Source organism: Canis lupus, chromosome X (assembly GCF_003254725.2).
Source record: "Canis lupus dingo isolate Sandy chromosome X, ASM325472v2, whole genome shotgun sequence".
Classification (NCBI taxonomy): domain Eukaryota; kingdom Metazoa; phylum Chordata; class Mammalia; order Carnivora; family Canidae; genus Canis; species Canis lupus.
Genome location: NC_064281.1, coordinates 95,356,984 through 95,379,576, shown reverse-complemented (window position 1 = coordinate 95,379,576; position 22,593 = coordinate 95,356,984). Strand labels below are relative to the sequence as shown.

At 41.1% G+C, this 22,593-nt stretch overlaps 1 protein-coding gene and 1 pseudogene across 8 annotated transcripts in view; both read right to left on the bottom strand.

Moving 5' to 3' along the window:
* GRIA3 (glutamate ionotropic receptor AMPA type subunit 3) overlaps positions 1–22,593 on the bottom strand; it is a 282,153-nt gene that overhangs the window by 72,484 nt on the left and 187,076 nt on the right. For all 8 annotated transcript variants that reach the window (XR_007409376.1, XM_025431120.3, XM_025431121.3 and 5 more), the window contains 4 exons: positions 17,515–17,619; positions 16,521–16,628; positions 14,858–15,064; positions 1,623–1,999 (listed from right to left, as the gene is read on the bottom strand). Coding sequence is in view for 7 of the 8 variants with exons in the window: in XM_025431120.3 (XP_025286905.1) it covers positions 1,623–1,999; positions 14,858–15,064; positions 16,521–16,628; positions 17,515–17,619 (797 nt within the window). In the remaining variant the exon portion in view is untranslated. The remainder of the gene's footprint in view (positions 1–1,622; positions 2,000–14,857; positions 15,065–16,520; positions 16,629–17,514; positions 17,620–22,593) is intronic.
* On the bottom strand, positions 15,586–15,700 carry LOC112649556 (U4 spliceosomal RNA; annotated as a pseudogene).

Here is a 22,593-nt window from a genome sequence, read left to right as displayed (position 1 = left end):
GAACAAATATTAACATTTTAAATAAAGACTGAATTTGCCCCTTTTGCTTGCTGTACTCAACCTCACCTGCCTCAGCCTAATCCTCGTCCTTTTTAGCTTTGCTCTACTCCAAGTCCCCAGAAACCATTAGTGTACTTTCTGTCTCTATGGATTTGCTTATCCTGAACAAATGGAACAATGCAATAAGGGACATTGAATAACTAGAATTCAATAAATAGAAGAATATAATATGTGGCCTTTTGTGTCTGGCTTTTTTCACGTAGCATGATGTTTTCAAAGTTCATCCATGTCATAGCACATCAGTAGCTTGCTCTTTTAAATTGACAAATAGTATTCCATCAGATGGATGTGCCACATTTTGTTCATCCATTCACTTGTTGATGGACATTTGGGTTGTGTCCACTTTTTGGTTTTTATAAAGCGCCTATGAACATTTATAAGTCTTTGTGTAGATATAGGTTTTCTTTACTCTTCAGTAAATAACTAGGTGGAATTACTGTGTCATGTTTTAAGCACATGTCTAACTATAAGAGAGTGCCAGTCTGTCTTCCAATTCAGCCATAGCATTTTGCGTTCATGCTACTTAATGGATGAGAGCTATAGTCATTCTATGTCCTCACCACCACTTGGTATTGTCTTTTTTATTATAGCTGTTCTAGACAATATATAGAGGTATCTCATTGTGATTTTAATTTGTGTTTCCCTAATGACTAATTATGTTGAGCATCTTTACATGTGATTATTAGCCATTTGTATATCTTCTTTGGGGAAAGGTCTGTTCAAATATTTTGTCCATCTTAAAAATTAGGTTGTCTTCTTTATATTGAATAGTAATGCAAGCGATCTTTATATATTCTGGATTTAAGTTCCTTATCAGATGTATGATTTGCTAATATTTTCTCCCAGTCTGTGGCTTGTCTTTTCATTTTCTTAATGATGTCTTTTGAAATGTCAAAGTTTTGAATTTTAATGAAGCCCAGTTTATCAATTTTTAAAAAATGGATTGTTCTTTTTGTGTTTTGAAAACTCTTTGTCCAGTCCAAGATCATATAGACTTCCTCTTAGGTGTTCTTTTTCCCCTCATCTTATGTTTTCTTTTAGTAGTTTTAAGTTTTAGTTATAAAACTTGGGGAAGATACTATAATGAATAGTTCTAGGCAGTCTCAGAGTGAAATAAAAAAGGTAGGATGCTGAAAGGGGAAAGTAGGAGGGCTTTTAAGAAGAGTTCTATATTCTTTCAAATTTTTTTTTCTAGATCCTATCTCTAGACAAATAAGAAACTGTTTTAGCTCAATTGAAGAAACCATGCCTGACTGATCTGATCAAGATTTAGTATTAGCTTTATCTGAATAATAATATTAATATTAGCTGACAATGTTACCTTTATCCAGAGTCCAAATGTTTGTTATAATATGTACAATACCATAGAAATGCATGAAGGACATTCAGAATAACACCAATAACACACTCACTTCATGGACGCAAGCAAACAAAATGGCTTGATGATAATTTGTCATTGGATGGAATGTTAAATGAAAGAAATCTGGACTTGAGATGGGTGTACATGAATGGATCATGGCCACAGAATGCAAGGAGGCATTAGGTATGACATGGAAACAAACCTTGGAGAAATATCACATCCTTGCTGCATAAAGGCACCCAAGGAAAACCAAAGACTGTTAAATATTCCAAATTCATTTGGAGGATCAGGAGGGCTTTGTGGATCACGAGGTTCTTCATTGTTGTCTTCCAAGTGCCATTCATAGGGGCTGAATCTGCTGACTAGGAAAAGAACTACGCTGACTCCAATGTAAGCAAAGACGATGCACATCCAGATTTCATAAGCCAAGGGATCCAGAAATGAGAATACGCCTGGTTTTGACTTCTGAGGCTTTTTTATCATGATGGAGATGCCCAAGCTCATAAACGGCTTTGAGAAATCTATGACTTCTTCACGGACCAGGGTTATAGTGAGTGGAGCAACAGCTATATCAGCCCTCTGGAAAAAAAATTGACTTTTAGAGATAGTATTTCCATTAGTCATTTGACACTTACTATACCTCTTTGGTGGAAATATAAACTCTTAGATCACTATAACCAATTGATTTGTCAATGCTTTGGTCAGAAAAGTAGCATTCAGTGGTTTCTATAATGCTTTAACTTGATGGTAAGGTAAGGAAAAGACACTGGCTGGCCTTTTGTCCTTTGTGACCTACGGGCTTAGGGCACCCAACTCAATTTTTCTTTCTTAGAATTTTTTTGCTCTCTTGCAACTCAACTTGTACCCCCTTGTGACATATCACTGCTTAACTCTTTTTAAAAGTAAGTGCTATGCCCAATGTGGGACTTGAACTCATGATCATGAGATCGAGAGTCACATGCTCTATGGACTAAGCCAGCTAGGTGCCCCTATCACTGTTTAACTATTGTTTTGTTTTTAAGTCTTATTTATTTTTGAGAGAGAGAGAGAGAAACAGAGAGAGAGAAGGGGCAGAGGGAGAGACAGAATCTCAAGCAGACTCTGTGCTGAGCATGGTGCCCTACAGGGCTCAATCCCATGACCCTGAGATCATGACCTGAGCTGAAACCAAGAGTTGGACGCTTAATCCATTGACTCACCCAGGTGCCCCAACTCATGTTTTTTAAGTTTTAATTCTCATGCTCTTATGTCTTAGCTCTCTCATGTGACTGGGAATTCTTGAGGAGCAAGCATATAGTTTAGACTCCTTATATGTGCCTCTCTCCCCACCATGAGGTGCAACACAGGACTATAGGCTTCAGTGTAATATTTCAGTGTTTGCTATTATTCTTGAACCATTTTTTCAGAGCATGTCTGTTAAAACATAGGTTCTTTAAAGGCAAGGACTCAATCTTTTGTTGTAGTTGTTTTTTTTTTTTTTGTATCTATCACTGCAGCACATCTTAAACTAAAGAAACTATGGATGTCCAGAAAATAAGTTGTTGACTATTGAAAATAATCTATGCAAACATGAAAGAATTCCACATGGGCATAACAAGGGTAAAGCAGTTATTAGAATACATATTAATTTCTATAGGAAGCCATCATGTCTAGTGATAAATATCAGTGTAGTACTCATGCATATTGGATCAATAAAATAAATGTGTCAGTAATGCCCTGCATAATGGGATCAGGCAAAGTCAGGCAATGTTTTCATGTTAATCCCATGGAAAAAGGCACTAGGAATTTCTTTTCTTTTTGGCAATAGGAATTTCTACATTTACTTATTTGGTCTTCCACAACTGTTTCTCTACAATAGTAGTAGGTTTAGTAGGCTTTAGTCTAGAGCTAGGCCTTAAAATACACACCTGAAAAATGCTCCTAAGGAAAGCCTTTTGGATGGTGTATCAGATATGAAGTAAAAACACCAATTTTGGGGTGCCTGGGTAGCTCAGTCAGTTAAGCGTCTGCCTCTTGATTTTAGCTCAGGTCATGATCCCAGGGTTGTGAGATTGAGCCCCACATCGACTTCATGCTGGGTGTGGAGGCTGCATAAGATTCTCTCTCTGCCTCTCCCTCTGCCCCTTCCCCTGTTTGCTCCTACATGTGCACACTCTCTCTCTCAAAATAAAAAATAAAAACAAAAGGACCAATTTTGATAGTTGTTTTTTATACCTCAATATCCTTATCAGTGGGGAAAGGTGGAGGAAGAATGATGAAGTCTGAGACAGAGGATGTTTTCAAAGAAATGTTTTACTATCCTTAGTCCCATATGGTGACTCAAACTGATTCAAAAACAGATCTTAATTAATTTAAAGGGAAACGCAGATAATAAACAGCCAGCTAACATTTATTCAGTGCCTTCACTGTGTGTAAGCACCTCATATATATTATCTTATTTAGTTCTCACAGCAAACTTAAGGTTGGCACACAATCATTCCCATGTTAAAGAAGGAGAAACAGGCCTGGGATTAGAACCCTGGTCTTCAGATTTCATAACTCACATGCCTTTTTTCTTTCACGTTTTTATGTAAAATCTAGATAACATATAGTGTAATATTGGTTTCAGGAATAGGATCTAGTGATTCATCACTTACATGTAACACCCAGTGCTCATCACAACAAATGCCCTCCTTAATGCCCATCACTCATTTACCCCATCCCCCACCCATCTCCCTGCATCAGCCCTAAGTTTGTTCTCTATAGTTAAGAGTCCCTTATGGCTTGTCTCCATCTCTTTGTTTTAGTCCTTCCCCTATATTCCTGTTTTGTTTCTTGAATTCCACATGAGTGAAACTATACAGTATTTATCTTTTTTTGACTGACTTATTTTGCTTAGTACAATACACTGTAGCTCCATCCATGTTGTTGCATTTGGCAAGATTTCATTCTTTTTTTATTGCTGAGTGATATTCCATTATATATATTCCTTAACCATTCATCAGTCAATTGACATTTGGGCTCTTTCCATAATTTGGCTATTGTTGATAATGCTGCTAGAACTCATGCTGTTAACCACCACAGTGCCCTAACTCCATATATATGTGCAGGTTTCTACTATACACTGTTTTAATGTATGATAATCAACTCCTCTCGGATTTACTCCAGTGCATATTTGAGTGCCTATTCTGTGACAAGTACTACTCTTGGTGCTGGGGATGAAGCAGTGAGCAAGATAGACAAAGCAGACAAAACTCCTTACCCTTGTGGAGGATGTCCTATAGCCTGGGGAGAGCTGCAGAAAGTATGCATTTCTTGAAGACAACAGCCCACTGACCAAATCTACCTGAATGGCTCACTACCATCTCAAACTCCCCATTTCTGAAGTTAAATACATCATCTATCATAGGAAAGCTGATTCTCTTCTAAGTCTGAGAGTGATGCATATTCCAAACTTTATGCAGTGCCTAATCCTTACTAGCCCACCTTCCCTGCAGGTGATCTTGCCTCTTTCTTCTTTTTAAGATTTTGTTTATTTATTTGAGGAGGATGGATGGAGAGAGAGAGAGAGCGAGAGAGCGAGCGCCTGAGCAGGGGTCGGGGGAGGCAGAGAGAGAAGGAGAAGCAGACTCCTGCTGAGCAGAGAGCCATCTGATACAAGCCCTATTGTCTCAGTGTCTTTTTCCTTCTCCATATTGCTGTATCTTCACCTATTCCTTCTTTTTTTAAAAAAATACTATATTTTTTCTTAAGTAGGCTCCACATCCAATGTGGGGCGTGAACTCACGACTCCAAGTGTTGCATGCTTTACTGACTGAGCCAGTCAGGCACTCTGATTTACCTATTCTGTCATTCTCATCTCATAGCAAATGAACTTTCTAAGGCTTAATCCACTTATTCCTTGCAGCCCATATTCTTCTGTCTCTTCTTAAAATTCAGCTCCATTGGTTCTCTTTTACTAATTTTTCCTTCTCAACCTATCTCACTGGTTCTCAAAGGGTGGTTTCCTGGACTAGCAGCATCAGAGTCACCTGGGAACTTGTTAGAGATGCCAATTCTCAGGCCCCATCCCTGATGTATGGAATTAGAAGCTCTGTGGGCGGGATTCCAGTGGCCCTCCAGGTGATTCAAATGCTGTCATTTGAAAGACATTAATTGATCTTATTCACTTAAAATCATACTCAGGTAATTATGTTTACTGACAGCCTAAAATGAAACAGAAACCACTCCTCCCACCTTCTTTTGATCCTGATACCCTCTTAACCATATGACATCTTTGTCTCCCACCAGTAATCTTCTTGAAGAAATATACCTTTTCTATCTCTTGATTTTAATCCCACTTTGTCCTTATAAAACACCTGTGATCTACCTTCCATCCCCTCTGGTTTAATGACATTGCTTCTTCAACTATATACTTGGTTATCAAACTCAAAGTCTTCCCCTCAGACATCCTCCACTCATGTGACACCACTGGCCTTTTGCACAATGTACCCCTTTCCTTGGCTCTCTGACACTGATGACTATAGGTTCTCTTCCTACCTCCTGGAATGTTCCTTCTCTGGCTTTTTCCCCCAGTTCTTCTCCCTCGACCAAGGTGCACCTCTATAGCCCCAGAATCTACCCATGGAGCCTAGCTTAGGAGATAGTCAATGAAGGTTTGTGAAGTAAGCAGGTTTATGTCCTGTTTCACTTTTCCCCCTCAGTATTATTACCTATGGCTTCGACACTCCTCTCGTTGCCACTAACTCCTGAATCACCAGTTCTGCATTTATAACTGGACGGAGGCCAAACCCAAATTTTACCTATTTTACCCTTTTGCTTGGGGCCAGACCTGATCTTAGAAACAAAAGCTACTGAGAAGAATGGAATTGGCCAGAAAGCTAGTGGGGGTTTTGGCAGAGAGAGTCTGAATCAGCTAGAAAGAGGCCTGTCGTGCCAACAGAATTCACAGATGAAGCCACCTTCTATCCTTGCCAACGTGTTTCTGCCTCCATGCAAATGCCCCACTCGTATCATTTCCCATTTGATCTCATTTGAATTTAATTACTTCATTTAACTAGTTTTTTGATCATTTAAGTATACATAATTGATAGTCCTAAGAGAAATGGCCATTTCTTTTGCTTTGGAAGGAAGAAATAAGTGGCATTTGAGAAAATCACTTTGGATTGAATTTTAGGGAATTGGGCTCTTTTCAAGCAGGTAAAGAAAGAAGTCTGAAAATCTTGACATCCTTTATGAGGAAAAAAAACCCCACCTCGGCACAAACACTCACTAGATGATAAGCACAGCTAAACACTAACAAGAGGTAGCTAGATAGACAAAGCGGGGCTTCTTGTCTGGTTCCCAGGAACATGCAGCAAAAGCACAGATTCCCAAAGGAAGCCACTGCTAGTATGAAGTACTTCTGAAGTCACATAAGACAACAGAAAGAACCTGCTCCCCTCAGGCACTTGCCTGTTTCCCTCAGTCTGGCTTTTTTTTAAAAAGGATTTTATTTATTTATTTAGGAAAGTGAGAGAGAGCACATGCATGAGCTGGGGGAAAGGGAGAGAATCTCAAGCAGACTCCCTGCTGAGCACGGAGCCCAACCTCATGACCCTGAGGTTATAACCTTGAGGTCAAGACCTGGGTCGAAACCCAGAGTTGGATGCTCAACCAACTGCACCACTAAGGCACTCCAGAAATGTTTCTTCCTAAGGAGCTTTTACAAAGCAGGTGGAGTTCATCTGTTTTTTGGAGGGTGCTCCGTGTTTGATTAATCTTCCTTGATGTGGACCTGGCTCCAAAATGAGATTTCCCATGCTGAACCTTACAAAAAGACCCATTATGGCCAGAAAAAGACAAAGGAATAGCAAAAAGCAGGTGGAAGAAGGCTCATTCAATGAAAAGCAAGGAGCTACTGATCAAGCTGCAGGGATGGCCAGCTGGGTAGGGGACTTAGCAACTCTTCCCATCTCTTGTATGCCTGGTGGGACCAAGGCAGCAGGACTGTCCTACCAGCTCATAGGCTGCTGGGGTTAAGCCCTTGCCTTCTGCCACCATATCCCCTCATCCATATGAAAAAGGATGTTGTAATGGTTGGTTATTTCAGAGCCCAGGATCTGCTTGGCATAATGTCTGTGGAGCAATCACCTGATTAGCAAGGGAAATGGAAGGAGCAGTTAAGTAGTGTCGGAAAATACCAGTTAGCTCTCCTGGAGCTGCCAGGGCATGCAGGCAAGGGGGAAGGTCATTTCCAAGGCACGTTAAAGATTTTGGAGGTCAAGAGTGATGAGAAGGTAGGAAAGGCAACGCCCCAAACAGCATCCCTTTCCTGGTCTCTGCTCTTTATGGCAGGCAGCTGTGGCTGGGAGCAAGGGTGAAGAATTATTGATGGGGCTAGGGAGTAGTAGGGAGTAGGTGAGGTTCGGACTCTGTGATGAACTGCCTCTCACTTCGGGTGTCCTGAACCAGTCAGCGGCTTTTGTTCTCAAGCTTCAGCCTCTGATAGTAACAGCAGTAGACAGGCCATTTTCACAAATCGAGGCAGGTAAGTTAAGTGGTATGGAGGTGCCTCAGGTGATGGACAAAACCCAGCAAATGGAAAGAGCTCAGGGTAAGAGTTTGCTAGTACTTTTGCTGGCGTCTTGACTACTTAAAGCATTTTAATCAAGCAGCTTAAGAGCGGCTGTGTGGGCTCAGTAAACACACCAAATTAGGTTTGATTTTTCCACTCACCAGTGGCAAACCTGGAGGAACTACATTATTGGAGGGGATTTAACTTGGGGATTTATGATCCTTTTCATAGGTGGGTTTCCAAAGTCGTAAATTTCGTAAAACTTAAATTTTGTAAAACCAACTAAGTCCTATGTATAGGGATGATGCACTTAAGAGTCTGACAGGTTTAAGGCAGAAATGATACTTTGTTTAAATGGCATTTAGAACGATTTTTTTTTTTGAGCTGAAAGGCTTATATTGTATCTTAAAGTATTTTCACTTGATATAAAACTTATACTAGACCTGGAGACTATGCATGAGCAGGAGCTTGTCAGCTGCCATTTTAAAGCACTTTCTGGGGATGCCTGGGTGGCTCAGCAATTGAGCATCTGCCTTCGCGGCACAGGGCATGATCCTGAATTCCTGGGATTGAGTCCTATGTCGGGCTCCCTGCATGGAGCCTGCTTCTCTGCCTGTGTCTCTGCCTCTCTCTCTCATGAATAAACACAAAAAATCTTTTAAAAAAATAAAGCACTTTCTGAAAGCAAGGGAGAGAGGGGAGGCAATGTATTGGTGTGTAATGCATAAATTATTATGTGTGGGGCACCTGGATGGCACCGTGTCTGACTCTTGGTTTCAGCTCAGGTCATGATCTCAGAGTCTTGGGATCCAGCCCCACATCAGGCTCCCTGCTCAGCACAGAGTCAGCTTGAAATTCTCTCCCTCTGACCCTCCCGCTTGTGCTCTTTGTCTCTCTCTCAAATAAATAAATAAGTCTTTAAAAAAAGATATGCTAACCAAGAGAACAGGCAGACATGACCCAATCCCCTATCCCTGTATCAATCATAAGGTTCTAGTAGCCTTTGGCAGATATTTCTTTTGGAAAGTTTAAATGTGTTTGAGAAAGGAGTGGACAGAGTCAAGCTAAACAATAGGAATATAATTGGACACATTGAAGACAGGACTTAAACTGCTTTACTGGCTGTACTCTATGGGATATTTACTGTCTGCAATTGTTTAGATCTGGAGAAAGGGATGAGGTCTATTTAAATCTGTTCAACAACAAGCAGTGTCACAACGGGATCTCCTCGTCTGCTTAGCCAGAACAGATGTCCCAGTCTAGATCTAATGGTTAGGGCTCCTTGTCCTTGGGGAGCTGAGAGAGTTAAAAAAAAGTGAAGATAAAGGCGTATGCCTGGAGCTGGGTAAAGGTCTGGTGAGACTAAATTTGGTTGGTAATATTTCCCTACCCTCTCTGCTCAGAATGGCAGACTTCCATGCGTCATTAATGCTCCTGGAGTTCATATACAGCATTTGAAAGAGAGGGGCACTTTTATCAAACCATCAGCCCTTCTGCCAAAGCCCAGTGTAATCACCTGAAGGATAGAAGAGAATATTTGGCGTCCGTTACTGCACCCTTGCTTCTCTGCCTTTTAGCTGGAAGGACAGATCGACTTTCTGTCTTTCTTAATGGAAAATGAATCTATCTTAGATAGTGACAACCTAAGAGATAATTTCTTCCAGGTAGAGAAATGTCAGTGTGAATAGCATCTATAAAATTGCCATTTGTCCTGGGGGTGTGAAGGAGTCTGAGGGTGCCCAGGGGATGTGACCTGGAATCAACCATCCCCCAACCCCATCTCCATCCCCAAGCTTTCTGCTCTCTTCTAAGCCAGAGGTACCAATCTGAACAGTGGTTTAGCCTTTCCCAAGGCAACTCTCTCCCTGTTGTCTTTATCTTTAGTTCTAAGTGTTGGGAACGTAAGGAACACAGCAGCTGCCTGCTGGCAGGCAACCCTTTGTCAATTAGGACCTCAATTTCTTTCCAGCCCTTTTCCTGATTCTCTTTCTGCTGGGTCATACATATCTCCTCTCAAAGGGCAGAAACCCCCTGCTGTCTACTTTGGGTTTTCAAATATTTCAAGTGATAACTAGGGATGTGCATTACATTATTCTGGAGGCCACAGATAAGCAGGATGGGTATCTTGGATGGAAAAGCTCATAATCCAACTAGATTGTAAGCCCCTTGAAGGCAGGCAGGGATGTCCTATCTGATATACAACACCAATCTTCCCGTAATTTGACAAGCTTAGGAAATTGAGCCAGTGTGACCCGGTGGACAGAGCACTGGGCCAAGAGTCATGAGACTTGAGTTATAGCTTAAGGTTTGCCAAACTGTGTGATTTTGTGACCTTGTCACAATCTCTGCCACCATTCTTGTCATCCCCATCTTACCTCAGGCCTTGCCTGGTTTACCCAAATGGCAGTCATAATGGCTAGTCCTGGCAGATCCCCATATTTATGTGTAAAATGAATGAGGCAGTAGGCTAAAAGATGTCTAAGAGCTCTGTTAGCAACAAAATGTTTTTAAATGTCCTCTTAAAACACATGCTATTTTGGAGCCATAAAAACTTGTGGTCTGTAAGCCATTTAAGCTGGGGACAATTACCATGTGGTGATGTTATAGACATCTAGCTCAAAATCAACACTGCTAAAAGCAGGTGGACAGTTTTGAGTCCATAATGTTCTGAAGAGCTTACATAATGGGGTACGTTGTGTCCTACTGACGTTTGTTTCAAAAATAGCCTTCTTAGCAATACAAGGTGCCCCAAACATCAACCTTGATTTGGTTTTCTTTAGAGAGAAAAGACAACCATTCAGGAATCCTCTGAAAAGAGGCTGATTGGCTTCTTTCTCCCTGAACAAATTTAATTCATTTGACTCTTTCTGGAAACTTTATGGTAGGTACCAAAATCTTCACAAAGATTTTTTCATCTTCATTTTTTTCCTCCTCTGATCTGTTTTACATGCTAAAAGCATAAGAAAAAATTCCTGAAGGATAAAGCTGAACCTGTCTGTGTAGTTTTCATTTTCATTGCAAGAGATAATCCCCTACCTTGTTTTTTTTAAGTAGGCTCCACACCTAGTGTGGAGCCTAATGGGGGGCCTGAACTCACAACCCTGAGCTTAAGACCTGAGATCAAGAGTCAGATGCCCAACCAATTGAGCCACCCAGGAGCCCCACTTTCCTTTTTTTTTCTTAAGCAACATGCAAAACTACAAGAGGCTAGGCCTGCCAGAAATGAATACTTGTGTTTCCACTTCTCTCCATTTATATCGTTGAAAGAGAAGTGGAAAACTTGCCAGTGCTCAAAGATTAAAACTTCTAAATGAAGATGAGGACACATTCAGCTTATGAGGTCATCTGCCTGAGTCTAGAGGTCTTACTCCAAGCATGGCAAGAACATCCATTTTTCATATAGCCCCAAGTTTCAGGGGAAAGTGGAATTTGGCAGTTGGTTTGCTGTCAGTTCCCTGGAAACATCTTGTGTTATAGTCCCAGAAAACATCAGAAACTTGCTCAAGGTCAGAGGAGGGTGGAAGACATTTCCTTAAGAGACTTCCCTGGCTATTGCTTTGGTCTTTAGTAGAAAGAACTGGAGGGAAAAGGTGGGAAGGCTCCTTCAGAAGAATTTTTACCTACTCAGCAGTAAAGAGCTGGTTTCTGAATTACTAAACAAGTAAGGGACTTTAATTCTCTTTAATTCTCTCACTCACACATATTGGAAAGAGGGAGAGAACGTGGAGATTAGGTGGGTGCAGTACAGAGGACATGCCAGGAAAAAAACCGAAACCCAGTGAGAAAGCTGGATCTGTGTCTGAACAGTGTCAGGAAATCTGTCTTGCTCTACATCACTGGGTCTAATCTAATGTCTTGCTCAATGTCAGGAGGGCACTGGGCTATTTATAGAATGTGACAGGTCTTCTTCTGAGACATTAGAAAGCTCTGGCTACCGAGTCACAGTGGGCTGGTAGAACTCAGGTCAGTTACTCTGGCCCAGTAGAAATTGATACCCGGAAGTCTTTGCCGTGCTTCTGTGGCCAATCTTCTCCCCAGAAAAGCAGAGGCACCAAAAGCCTTTCAACAAGTTTCAGCTATCTTTTAGGATGAAATGGGTCTGTAATAACATGTCAGCTGCTGGGCAGTCTAGGGCAGTGGTTAAAGAACACGGACTTCATAGTCAGAGACTGGGTTCAAATCACTGTGCCACTACAAGCTGTTCAGTTTTGTTATAGGGCCACCTCTCTAGGCTTCAGTGTTTTCATCTGTAGAATGATGTTAATAAAATGGCACCTCCCTTGGAGGTACATTGTGAGGACTGAGTTACATAATGCCTATAAAGCCCTTAGCACAGTGTCTGGCAACCAGGAAATAAGCAACAAATGGTAGCTAATAATAAAAATAAAATGATACTACTAATAAATAATGATATAAGATTACCTCCTACACTGAGCTAAATTTATTTATTTTTAAAGATTTTATTTATTTATTTAAGAAAGAGTGAGAGAGAGATCACAAGCAGGGAGGCAGGGGGAGAAGCAGACTCCCTGCTGAGCATGGAGCCTAATGCGGGGCTTCCAGAACCCCGAGATCATGACCTGAGCTGAAGGCAGATGCTTAACCGACTGAACCATCCAGGTGCCCATGAGCTAAATTCAATGAACATTGGCTGGGCACTACTGCATGCCAGGCATTCATTCATTAGGGCAAAAAGTGAATATCTACTATGGACCATGTAATGTGCCAAGTGCAGGGGAGAGCTGTGAGCAAGACAGGATCTCTTGGAGCCTGAGTGTTGGGGAGATTAGGGATAGAAAAGGGAAGAAGACTTGATCACCAGCTCATAAAGAGGTTAGAGCTGTGTCAGGATGGTTCAGAGCTTCTCAGGGTCCTTAGAAAGCATGATAGGTGCTCTGCCCCTTGTTCAGCTCCCGGCATTAGAAATTCTTCTCTTTCTCATAGCAGAGTTCACTTGAATCTCATCTGCAACTCAGCTCTGCCCCAGTCCCCAGGGCCAGCCTTGACCCAAGACAGGAGATAATTGGCTCTGGCCCCACTGCTGGGGGCTAAGGTTCAAATTGCCTTGCTGCTTGTCTGACTGGAGGATGGTGCACTAGTTTTGATACTTGAGGTCCAGTCTCATTTTAAGCCTTAATTCCTTCTCTGTGCCCTTATTTTTAGAAATGAGCTTCTGCCTTTGTGCTTGTTCCTGAGGACCTGTTCCCAAAACTTATTTAGTGACCACAGTACTATCTTCTGCTGGGAGAGCTGCACTTTATTCTTGCTGTTTCCCATCTCAAGCATTGGAGTCCTTATCCTGAGCCTCAGCCCAATAGATAACATGGATGTTTGCTTCTTGCCAAGTTCTTCTCAGTTTATGCACTCCCTAGATTCCTCTGTCTTCCCCTAACCTGTTGTCTAGACAGGGACCAGTCATTGCAAGTAATCCTTGTCTGTCAGAAATAAACCTCTGCAGAGCATACTTGTGATGAGCATAGGGTGATGTGAGGAAGTGTTGAATCACCGTGTTGTACACCTGAAACTAATATAATGCTCTGTGTTAACTACCCTGGAATGAAAATAAGAAGCAGGGAGAATTAAGCCTTGGCTGCCACCACTTACACTTGGGTTAGTTTTCTAGTGACTGGTTCACCCCAATGGGCAGTTCTTTTTTTTTTTTTCCCAATGGGCAGTTCTTATGCCCAGTTCTGCTTGTCTCCATAGGCCTCACTGGGCGGCCCAAGACCTGACATTCCCAGTCAGAGGCCCAAATCTTTGAAAGTGAAGCCACTGTGGAGCTCTGAAGATACTGCTGTACCCCTTTTGAAAGCCCTAAATTAATAGTATAATTCTTCTTGGCCCATGGGCAAGCCCTGGCAGAGCAATTCTGTTCATTTATTAATTCATTCAACAATTATTTGTTGAACTTCCATTATGTGCCATGCTCTGGGATATTGAAATAAATCAGATATGGCTTCTATGTTCAAGAAGTTTATACTCCAGCTGGGGCAGCTGAACTTATAAATAGATCATTATAACACAGGTTCAAAAGGATACAAGAATGCAAAAAGCAGGGACACCTAACCAGACTGCAGGTAGGTAAATGGGATTAAGGAAGGCTTCCTGAGCATGGTGACACCTGAGTTCTGAAGGGCTGCTCGGTGAGGTTAGCTGATGGACAGAGGTAAAGGTACTTCCAAGGATGCCCTGACAGGTGGGCACCTTCAGAGAATTACACATGCTTTTTGGTGGCTGGAATGTGAAGTATGGAGGGGAAAGAGTCTAAGACGAATCCAGAGAGGTAGGTGGGTGCCAGATTATGAAGTGCATCATTTGCCATATTGAGGAATTTGAATTTTATCCCTATTTTTAAAGTTGGAGATCACAATAATATGGAGACCTGATTTGCCAGGGTAAGAGTAGACGCAGGGAAATCAGTTAAATGACCCAACCAATGCTAAGAACCTTAACTGAAATGATGATGGTGGGAATGAAGAATGTGTCTGGATTTGAGAGACAGAAGAGTAGAATAGAGAGGACACAGTCACTGCCTAGAGATGAGGGAACAACGAGCAAAGATGACCAGGTTGCTCAGGCAAAGTTGCTGAAGCAATGAGGTAGGTGGTGATTTTGCTGCCCAACATAGGGAACATGGAGGGAACAGATTTTCAGTAGAGGGCAGGCTGTATTTAATGTTGTCAGATAAAGTACCCCAAACTTACTTTGCTTTTAGCAAAATAATCCTGTCTAAAGGATGCTATTGACAACCTACCTTTACAGAAGTCAACTAGAGAAGAATTTTTTTTTTACAGACTACACGAAAACTATACAATTGGATGAGTATCACACTTGAAAATGAAATCTATTCTCATTAAGTGGAAAGTACAGAAGCAAATGAAAATAGAGTTGAAAAAACTTACCCCGTAGACAAGTTCCCCAACCATGCCATTCCATATTTTTGTCTCTGGATCCCTTGCGCCATATTTCCCATCGCCAACAATGGACAATTTGTACTTGATCCTTACGTGTTTGGCTATTTCATAGGCCAAGTCAACACAATAGCCTTCATATCTTTCATTTCCTTCCAGTTGCTCATGGTTCTTCTTATACATTACATATGGTGATTCCTTTGGGACCAGAGGAAGATTGAAGGATTACTCTTATACATTTTTCTAAGAGATGATACATGTAATAATCAAGGTTTCCCCCCATGTGGCTGTTGAAGTTTGGTGTGTGAAAAGAGCCTTTAAAAAGTGTTTGCTTAACGAGCAGGAGAACCTCAATTGATGGACTATTCAATGGGCTATATATTTCTTGGAGTCCTTAACTGATGATTTAAAGATGTAGAGAATGATTTAAGTTCTGTTTGAGGGTTTGAAAGCAGGACTGGTTTCTCTATGTAAAGTCTTTGTCTTAGTCAAATTGGGCAAAGGTATTGCCCTTACATGAAGGTGAATTGCCTTTGATTTCTTGAGATTTACCATATAGGAATCACAGCTAGCCCAGGAAAGCCCTCAAGAAACACTGTGATCTTTGTGAGGTCAGGGTCTCTGGCTTATTCAATTTTACATCCTCAGGGATGTACTAAGGTACAGTACCTAGGACAAAGTGTGTATTTAACATGTATGTTTAAATGAAAGGTAAACTTCAGCTGAATCTTCATCCAATTATTCACAACTTCAGATCTAGTGGTATACTTATTTTTGCAATAATCGCGCCTCGGATAAACCTCATTGGCTACGATACTGCCACTGCGCAAAGCTAGTGGTATACTTATTTTTAACCCTGGTTTGTACTTTACCAAGTAAGAGCATACCAAGTTTTAGAAAAACATTTTAAAACTAAATGAGAATACCATATCACATTTCAACCATGCTTTGAATTTTGCAGGAAAGCTTTAAAAGGTGAATATTGCCTTGAAAGGGCCTTATGACATTATTATACCCATTTCATTAATTAAAAGAAACATAACCTGAGGCTCAGAGAAGTTGTGACTTGCACAGTTAAACACAGGTTAGTGGTAGACTATTCTCTTTCACGTAATCCCCCCACGATGAAATATCAGTCCTACGTGAGTGTGTGTTTGTGTGTGTGTGTGTGTGTTGGGGGTGGGTAAAGAAGAGAATGATATGTGGAACTGTCCCAAATTCCTATTCTTTTTCTTTTTAGAAATGACATTCTGGGGCACCTGGGTGGCTCAGTTGGTTAAGGACTCTTGCATTTGGCTCAGGTCATAGTCTCAGGGTCATGAGATTGAGCCCCACATCGGGCTCTGTGCTCAGCATGGAGTCTGCTTAAGATTCTCTCCCTTTCTGTCTCCCCTGCCCCTCCCCTTGCTCATGCTCACTCACGAACACTCTCAAATAAATAAATAAATAAATAAATAAATAAATAAATAAATATCTTTAAAAAACTGACATTCTGTTCATGATCATGGCAAGATACTTCAAGAGGTTCCTAAACTGACCTATTGGATGTTTTCACTGCTCAAACTTGGCATCCTTTCTACTGGCTGAATAATGCTTTTCAGAAAGCAGAAGTCCTATTGTATAGAAAACCCACCTCTCTTCTCTCCATACTTACCAGAATGGTAGTCACTACAATGGTCCGGTTCTCTGAGGATGCACTATCGTTGCTGATTTGTTGATCTGAGAAAGGCACAAATCTTTCATACTCATTCCAGTAGCCAGCCTAGAAAGAGCAGACATTTGACATGGTTGCCTCTTTTTCACTCAAAAAGTACCACATGAAACCCAAACGCTGTCATGGAATAAAACTTTCTTTTTAGTTGCTGGAACTTTCTAAGGATTGATGTCCTGTCTCCCTCTGTCTTGTCATCCCCCCAGGACCCTAACCCTGAGACATACCTTCATCCTGGGGGTTCCCAACCCCACCTCACCTTTACTGGTATTTTGTAAAATAACTTAGCCCACTGCAGGATGGTCAGCCATTTTTTTCTCCCTTTAAATTCATATAGGCCAAAAGTGCTTTTCTCTGAACTGTAGGAAGGCTGGAATGTGGGGGTGGGGTGGGGAACCAAGGAGTGTCCTTAGAAATGATACAGGCTATTTTACGTTCTGAGATTTTATCACATGGCTACAGAATCCTCATTTCATGCCTAACTTAACTATTAGTGTGACAGAAGCCAAGTGGTCATTATACAATTTAGCTATAGAGAAAGGTACTCTGTCCAGCGTCTTTGGAGGGTGAGGTGGCAAAGTGGAGAGATACCTACTTTCCGAATCTTTTGCTAAACCATATGTACCTTGGCGGCTTGTTTAAATAACAACATGTCGTAAAATTGGTGATTCCTTCCCTTTATTGTTGTTAATGACTCTTGAGTCTCTCACTTTTATAGGACCAGCCTCAGAGGGAAATGCTCCTTTCAAAATGTGTAGATGGAATACTTTGATTGCAAAACAACTGTGCATCATGTCCTCGTTGTTCACCAACAGAAAGGCAAATATGATGTGTGGGAATTTGTTTTGTGTGTCTTTCCTAACACCTGATTTCTTGCATCTGAGTGCTGTCACCTTCTGAAAGACTTTTTCTTTGGACATCTGTTTTGGTTACTTACTTTTCGAGAGCCAGTGACTTTCATCTCGTACACATCGATGGTGTAATTTGTCCTACGTCCATAAGTATCAAATTGGATGTTTCCAGTCATTCCTTGTACTTGCACCTAGTAGAAAGGGAAAATGTAAAAAATTTAAATAGCACCATATTATTGCCGTCTAGGTGTCTGGGGGTAAGGTTCACTGACAGAATTGTAGTGAACTTTTATCTCAAGTCTATACAGATCTTAATTTCTTCCCCAGTGTTTTCTAGATATGCCTTTTAGTTGCGAAGCTTTGAGTGGGTGATAGGCAGTTACCTATATGATACAGTGAAGGCCCTACCTCTTTTTCAAGGGCCTGAAATTTCTACCATTAATCTCTTCTTAAGGGAGTAACCTGAAGGGTATTCTTTTCTTTAAAAATTTTTTTTTATTGGAGTTCAATTTGCCAACATATAGCATAACACCCAGTGCTCATCCCGCCAAGTGTCCCCCTCAGTGCCCATCACCCAGTCACCCCAACCTCCCGACCACCTCCCTTTCCACTACCCCTTGTTCATTTCCCAGAGTTAAGTGTCTCTCATGTTTTGGCACCTTCACTGATACTGAAGGGTATTGCTAACTAACATAATGCATTCTACTAAACTACGAGTTCTGTGAGGGCTGTGGCTGTGTCTTAGCATTCCCAATATCACAGAAACTGGCTTCAATAATATGGGCCCTGGAGCTCCTAGATTCACATTCTAGCATCATCACCTACTAACTCTATAACCTTGGATATGTTCCTTAATGCTTTTGTGCTTCAGTGTCCCAATCTGTAAAATGAGAAATCCCAATAGTACCTATCCCTCAGAGTTGTTGGAAGATTAAATGAGTTATACACATGTAGAGTTTAGAAGAGTGTCTGGCACATAGTATGCATTGCAATACATGCTAGCTATAATAATTATTATTGTTAATTGAAATGAATTTAGTTCTGTTTCTTGAAAGTGTTACACATTTACCAGCTGCCACAGTAACAGAGGTGAATTTTTCTTCTTATTTAACTTATGCCCAGCTACAAACATGTAGCAATGAGCTAGGCTGTGGAGGGATAAACCATACACTGATGAAATTTGTTAAGTCTAAGGAGTCAGGGGTACGTAATACTAGATAAGAAAGAAAGAAGTACTAGAAGAGCCTGGACACCTATTTGGGATGCCAACTGCAGATTCGTGTATGCCACAATTTTTCCTGGGTCTGGTCCCAATAGTATGAACTAATAAAAGGCCATCTCTGCTGGGTAGAGAGATTTCCTTAGCGATTATTTTATGGTTCAGAGACACTGCACAAAAGACCCTCTATAAATAGAAGTCACTGGAATTATTCATCTGGTGAGTAAGGGTCAAGGAATTTGCTTTAAAGAAAAAGCATCTGTCTCATTTTCCTAGGATGAAAGGCTAGAATACTTATTACTTATAGAGAGTGACAAGCTACTAAGCAAGTCAGAAGTGGTAATGGGCTTATGCTGCAGAAGGGAAAATTGATGTCAGATATTAGGGAGCATCTTTTGAAGGGGAAGGGGGCTTGTTCACTACCAATAGGAAAATGGAATTTCTGTTGAAAGATAAATTCTCCAGTGTGAATTCCTGAAGACAAGATGATTGTCCTACTATATTACTCAGCCATTAGAAACAATGAATACCCACCATTTGCTTCAAGGTGGATAGAACTGGAGGGTATTATGCTGAGTGAAGTAAGTCAATCGGAGAAGGACAAACATTATATGGTTTCATTCATTTGGGGAATATAAAAAATAGTGAAAGGGAATAAAGGGGAAAGGAGAGAAAATGAGTGGGAAATATCAGTGAGGGTGACAGAGCATGAGAGACTCCTAACTCTGGGAAACGAACAAGGGGTAGTGGGAGGGGAGGTGGGTGGGGGGTGGGGGTGACTGGGTGACGGGCACTGAGGAGGGCACTTGATGGGATGAGCACTGGGTGTTATGCTATATGTTGGCAAATCTAACTCCAATAAAAAAATATACAAAAAAAAAAAGATGATTGTCCTACTGACCCAACAAACCTAAGCACTATTGTCAGCTCAGGCTTTCAGAGAAGGTGATGTCACACTTCTGGGTAAAACAAAGGTCCTTTGTTGAGATAGAAATTACTTAGCCTGTCTGGTGCACACTGTGATGCAGGAAGGGTTCTTTATTCTGAGCACTGAGTTCTAGGAGAGGAGATAGGTAGAGAGAGCAGAGACACTGGCATAGGAACTTATTAAGGAAATCCTTACTCAAAGTAGCGAAGGCTTCAAGTCTCATTAAGAATGGCATTTTTCAGGGTGCCTGGGTGACTCAGTAGGCTAAGCATCTGGCTTCGGCTCAGGACTGATCTCAAGGTTCTGGGATAGAGCCCCATGTCAGGCTCCCTGCTCAGCAGGGAGTCTGCTTGTCCCTCTCCCTCTGCCCCTCCCTCCCCAGCTCATGTTCTCTCTGAAATAAGTGAATAAATAAATAAATAAATAAATAAATAAATAACATCTTTAAAAAAAGAATGGCGCATTTCTAAAGATCTAGCATATTTGGACATGATAGACAAATTGGACAACAGTCCAGATATGTCCAGGAGATTTGATATTCTAGGATTAAAACTTTTGGTGAGCAGAAGTAGGACTAGACTACTGCTCAGAGAGAAGTCTATTTTCACCAACAGGAATGTCAGTTACAGTTTCCTATCATCCCATCTGGGATCCCTTCCTTAATCACCCCCCACCTTCCCCCCGGCCCCCACTCTCCACCCCAGTCTATATTAGGTGCTTCTCCTCTGGGTTCCCACAACATCGTCTGGAGAACCTAACCATACAATTTTAATCATCTCTGTATTTTTATCTCCCTAACTAGATTGGGAGCATCTTGAGATTTCAACAGGAATTTCATTTTCCTGGGTTTTCAGCAACCAGTACAGGGACTGGAATAGAGCAGGTGCTTAGTAAATGTTTACTGAACAAAGGGGCAAGTTTTGATGACTTAGAATTGTGATCTATGTCAGTCAATCAGGCTCAGGCTGATATTTGTACTATCTGTAGATTTTGAGGAGAATGATCACCCAATTTTCAAGTGGCTTTAAGGTCTTTAAAAGAATTTGTTTGCATATTAGCAACGTATGTGTGAGCTCTCCTCCTCTTATTTCATGTTTGCATACTAACTTCAAGCCTGATACTTAGTCATTGGTGCTCAGTAAGTATTTACTGAATGAATGGTGTGCTTATTTATCCATTCAAACAGGCCCCTTAGGCGCCTCTATCAGGCAATGATTTTGTTTGCCAGATTTCTTTGAAGGAATAGAATGATTTATTGAGCAACAACTATGTGCTTGTCACAGTGAGGGATGCTTTTACACATGCATTCTCACTTTTAATTAACTCAAATAAAATGGGATTTCTTTTAATATAGTAAAGCCTTTAGTACTTCAGGCCATCCTCCTTTGTAGTCCTGCTGAACAGTGGCATTTTACTTGAGCGCTTATCACAAAGGGAACATCTGCTTCTGGAAAAGATTGACACTACTTTCCAACCCCTCTGGAGCAATAGGAAGAGGCTGGCTTGTAGAAATTGGTAGTGCATCCTTTTGGTTGAGTGTTTGATCCTTAGGGCCTGGGAGGACGGTTACTTACCTGGCTTCTAACTCGAGCTTTATCAGTGAGTTAGACATGCAGAAACTATTTGTGCAATAGTATGATCAATTTAATTTTTTTTTAGCCAAATGAATTTCTTATCCTTTACTCTGGTAGCCAGTTTTTTTTTTAAGATTTTATTTATTTATTCATAGAGACACACAGAGAGAATGAGAGGCAGAGACACAGGCAGAGGGAGAAGCAGGCTCCATGCAGAGAGCCTGACGTGGGACAAGATCCAGGGTCTCCAGGATCACGCCCTGGGCTGCAGGTGGTGCTAAACCACTGCGCCACCAGGGCTGCCTCTGGTAGCCAGTTTTCTATTTGGGGAAGGTGGTTGTTTGTGTCATGAATGGGGAGTCCATTGAAGATGCTGGTACTTGCCCCTTGAGATTTTGTTGATCCAAACTCCTTTTGATTTACTCTGAGGGAGTTTTGTATTTCACTCATCATTATGTTTCACCTGACAGTACAAATCTTGTAACTGCTATGAAGGTTGAATTTAATTAACTGCTCTTCAAAATTGTTCAGTGCTACCTCCATAAAACTACACTTAGGGCATTTGTTAGGGAACTGACATAATGACATAAAAATCTGCATGATGGGAGAATGAGTCATATCTTTTTCTTGGAGAGAGACACAGGGGCTACTAACCCCTTTTGATTGAATGCTTCCAACTTGGCAAATTTAAGGCAGCAGTAGGAGAGCCAACTACACAAAATGATGTACGTTAGGAGGCCATTACAAATTCTTCATTGCTGGGTTGTGCACAGTATTATCTTATCATTGACCACTTCTTTGTTTCTCTGTATGTCCCAAACATTAGGATAATTAGATAAGTAGAAATAAGAGAGGCTTGTACTCTCAAAGGCTCATTTTTAATGCATGCATAAAGCAAAATATTCAAGAAAGAGCTCTTGCTCGGAATGCTGCAATGAATGACTGACGCTACTCCTGGTGTAAAGAATGAAATCTGTTCAAAGGATACTGCCTGAAGCCTTAAATGACTCCTACCCATAAATACTAAAAACAAGTGACCTATTTGACTGTCTATGTATTGATTCCTTGTACTTCTTTGTAGGCTTTTTCTTTGGGGCATTGGGGAAAAGCTTCCTAAATAGAAATATATCATATTTTTGCCTTTCATCATGTAGATTAGCATGTATTAAGGTTCTCTTTGGCAACAGAACTACTGCCCCACTGGCTCAGTTCAACAGTCCATCCAAACTAATAGGCTATCCAATGGGCCAGAGGATGCTGTTGTCCTCTGTAATGTCGGCCTTCAAATTAGGAGCTCCCTATATAATATCCCAGTCCCTCTAAGGTAACATCATATCTCTACAAACTTTAAAGTTTTTGAAGCTGTTTACATGTTCAATCCATAATTTTTGAGGGTACTGAGTTTGATTTACTACCCACAGGGCAGCACAGAACTAATTATTCA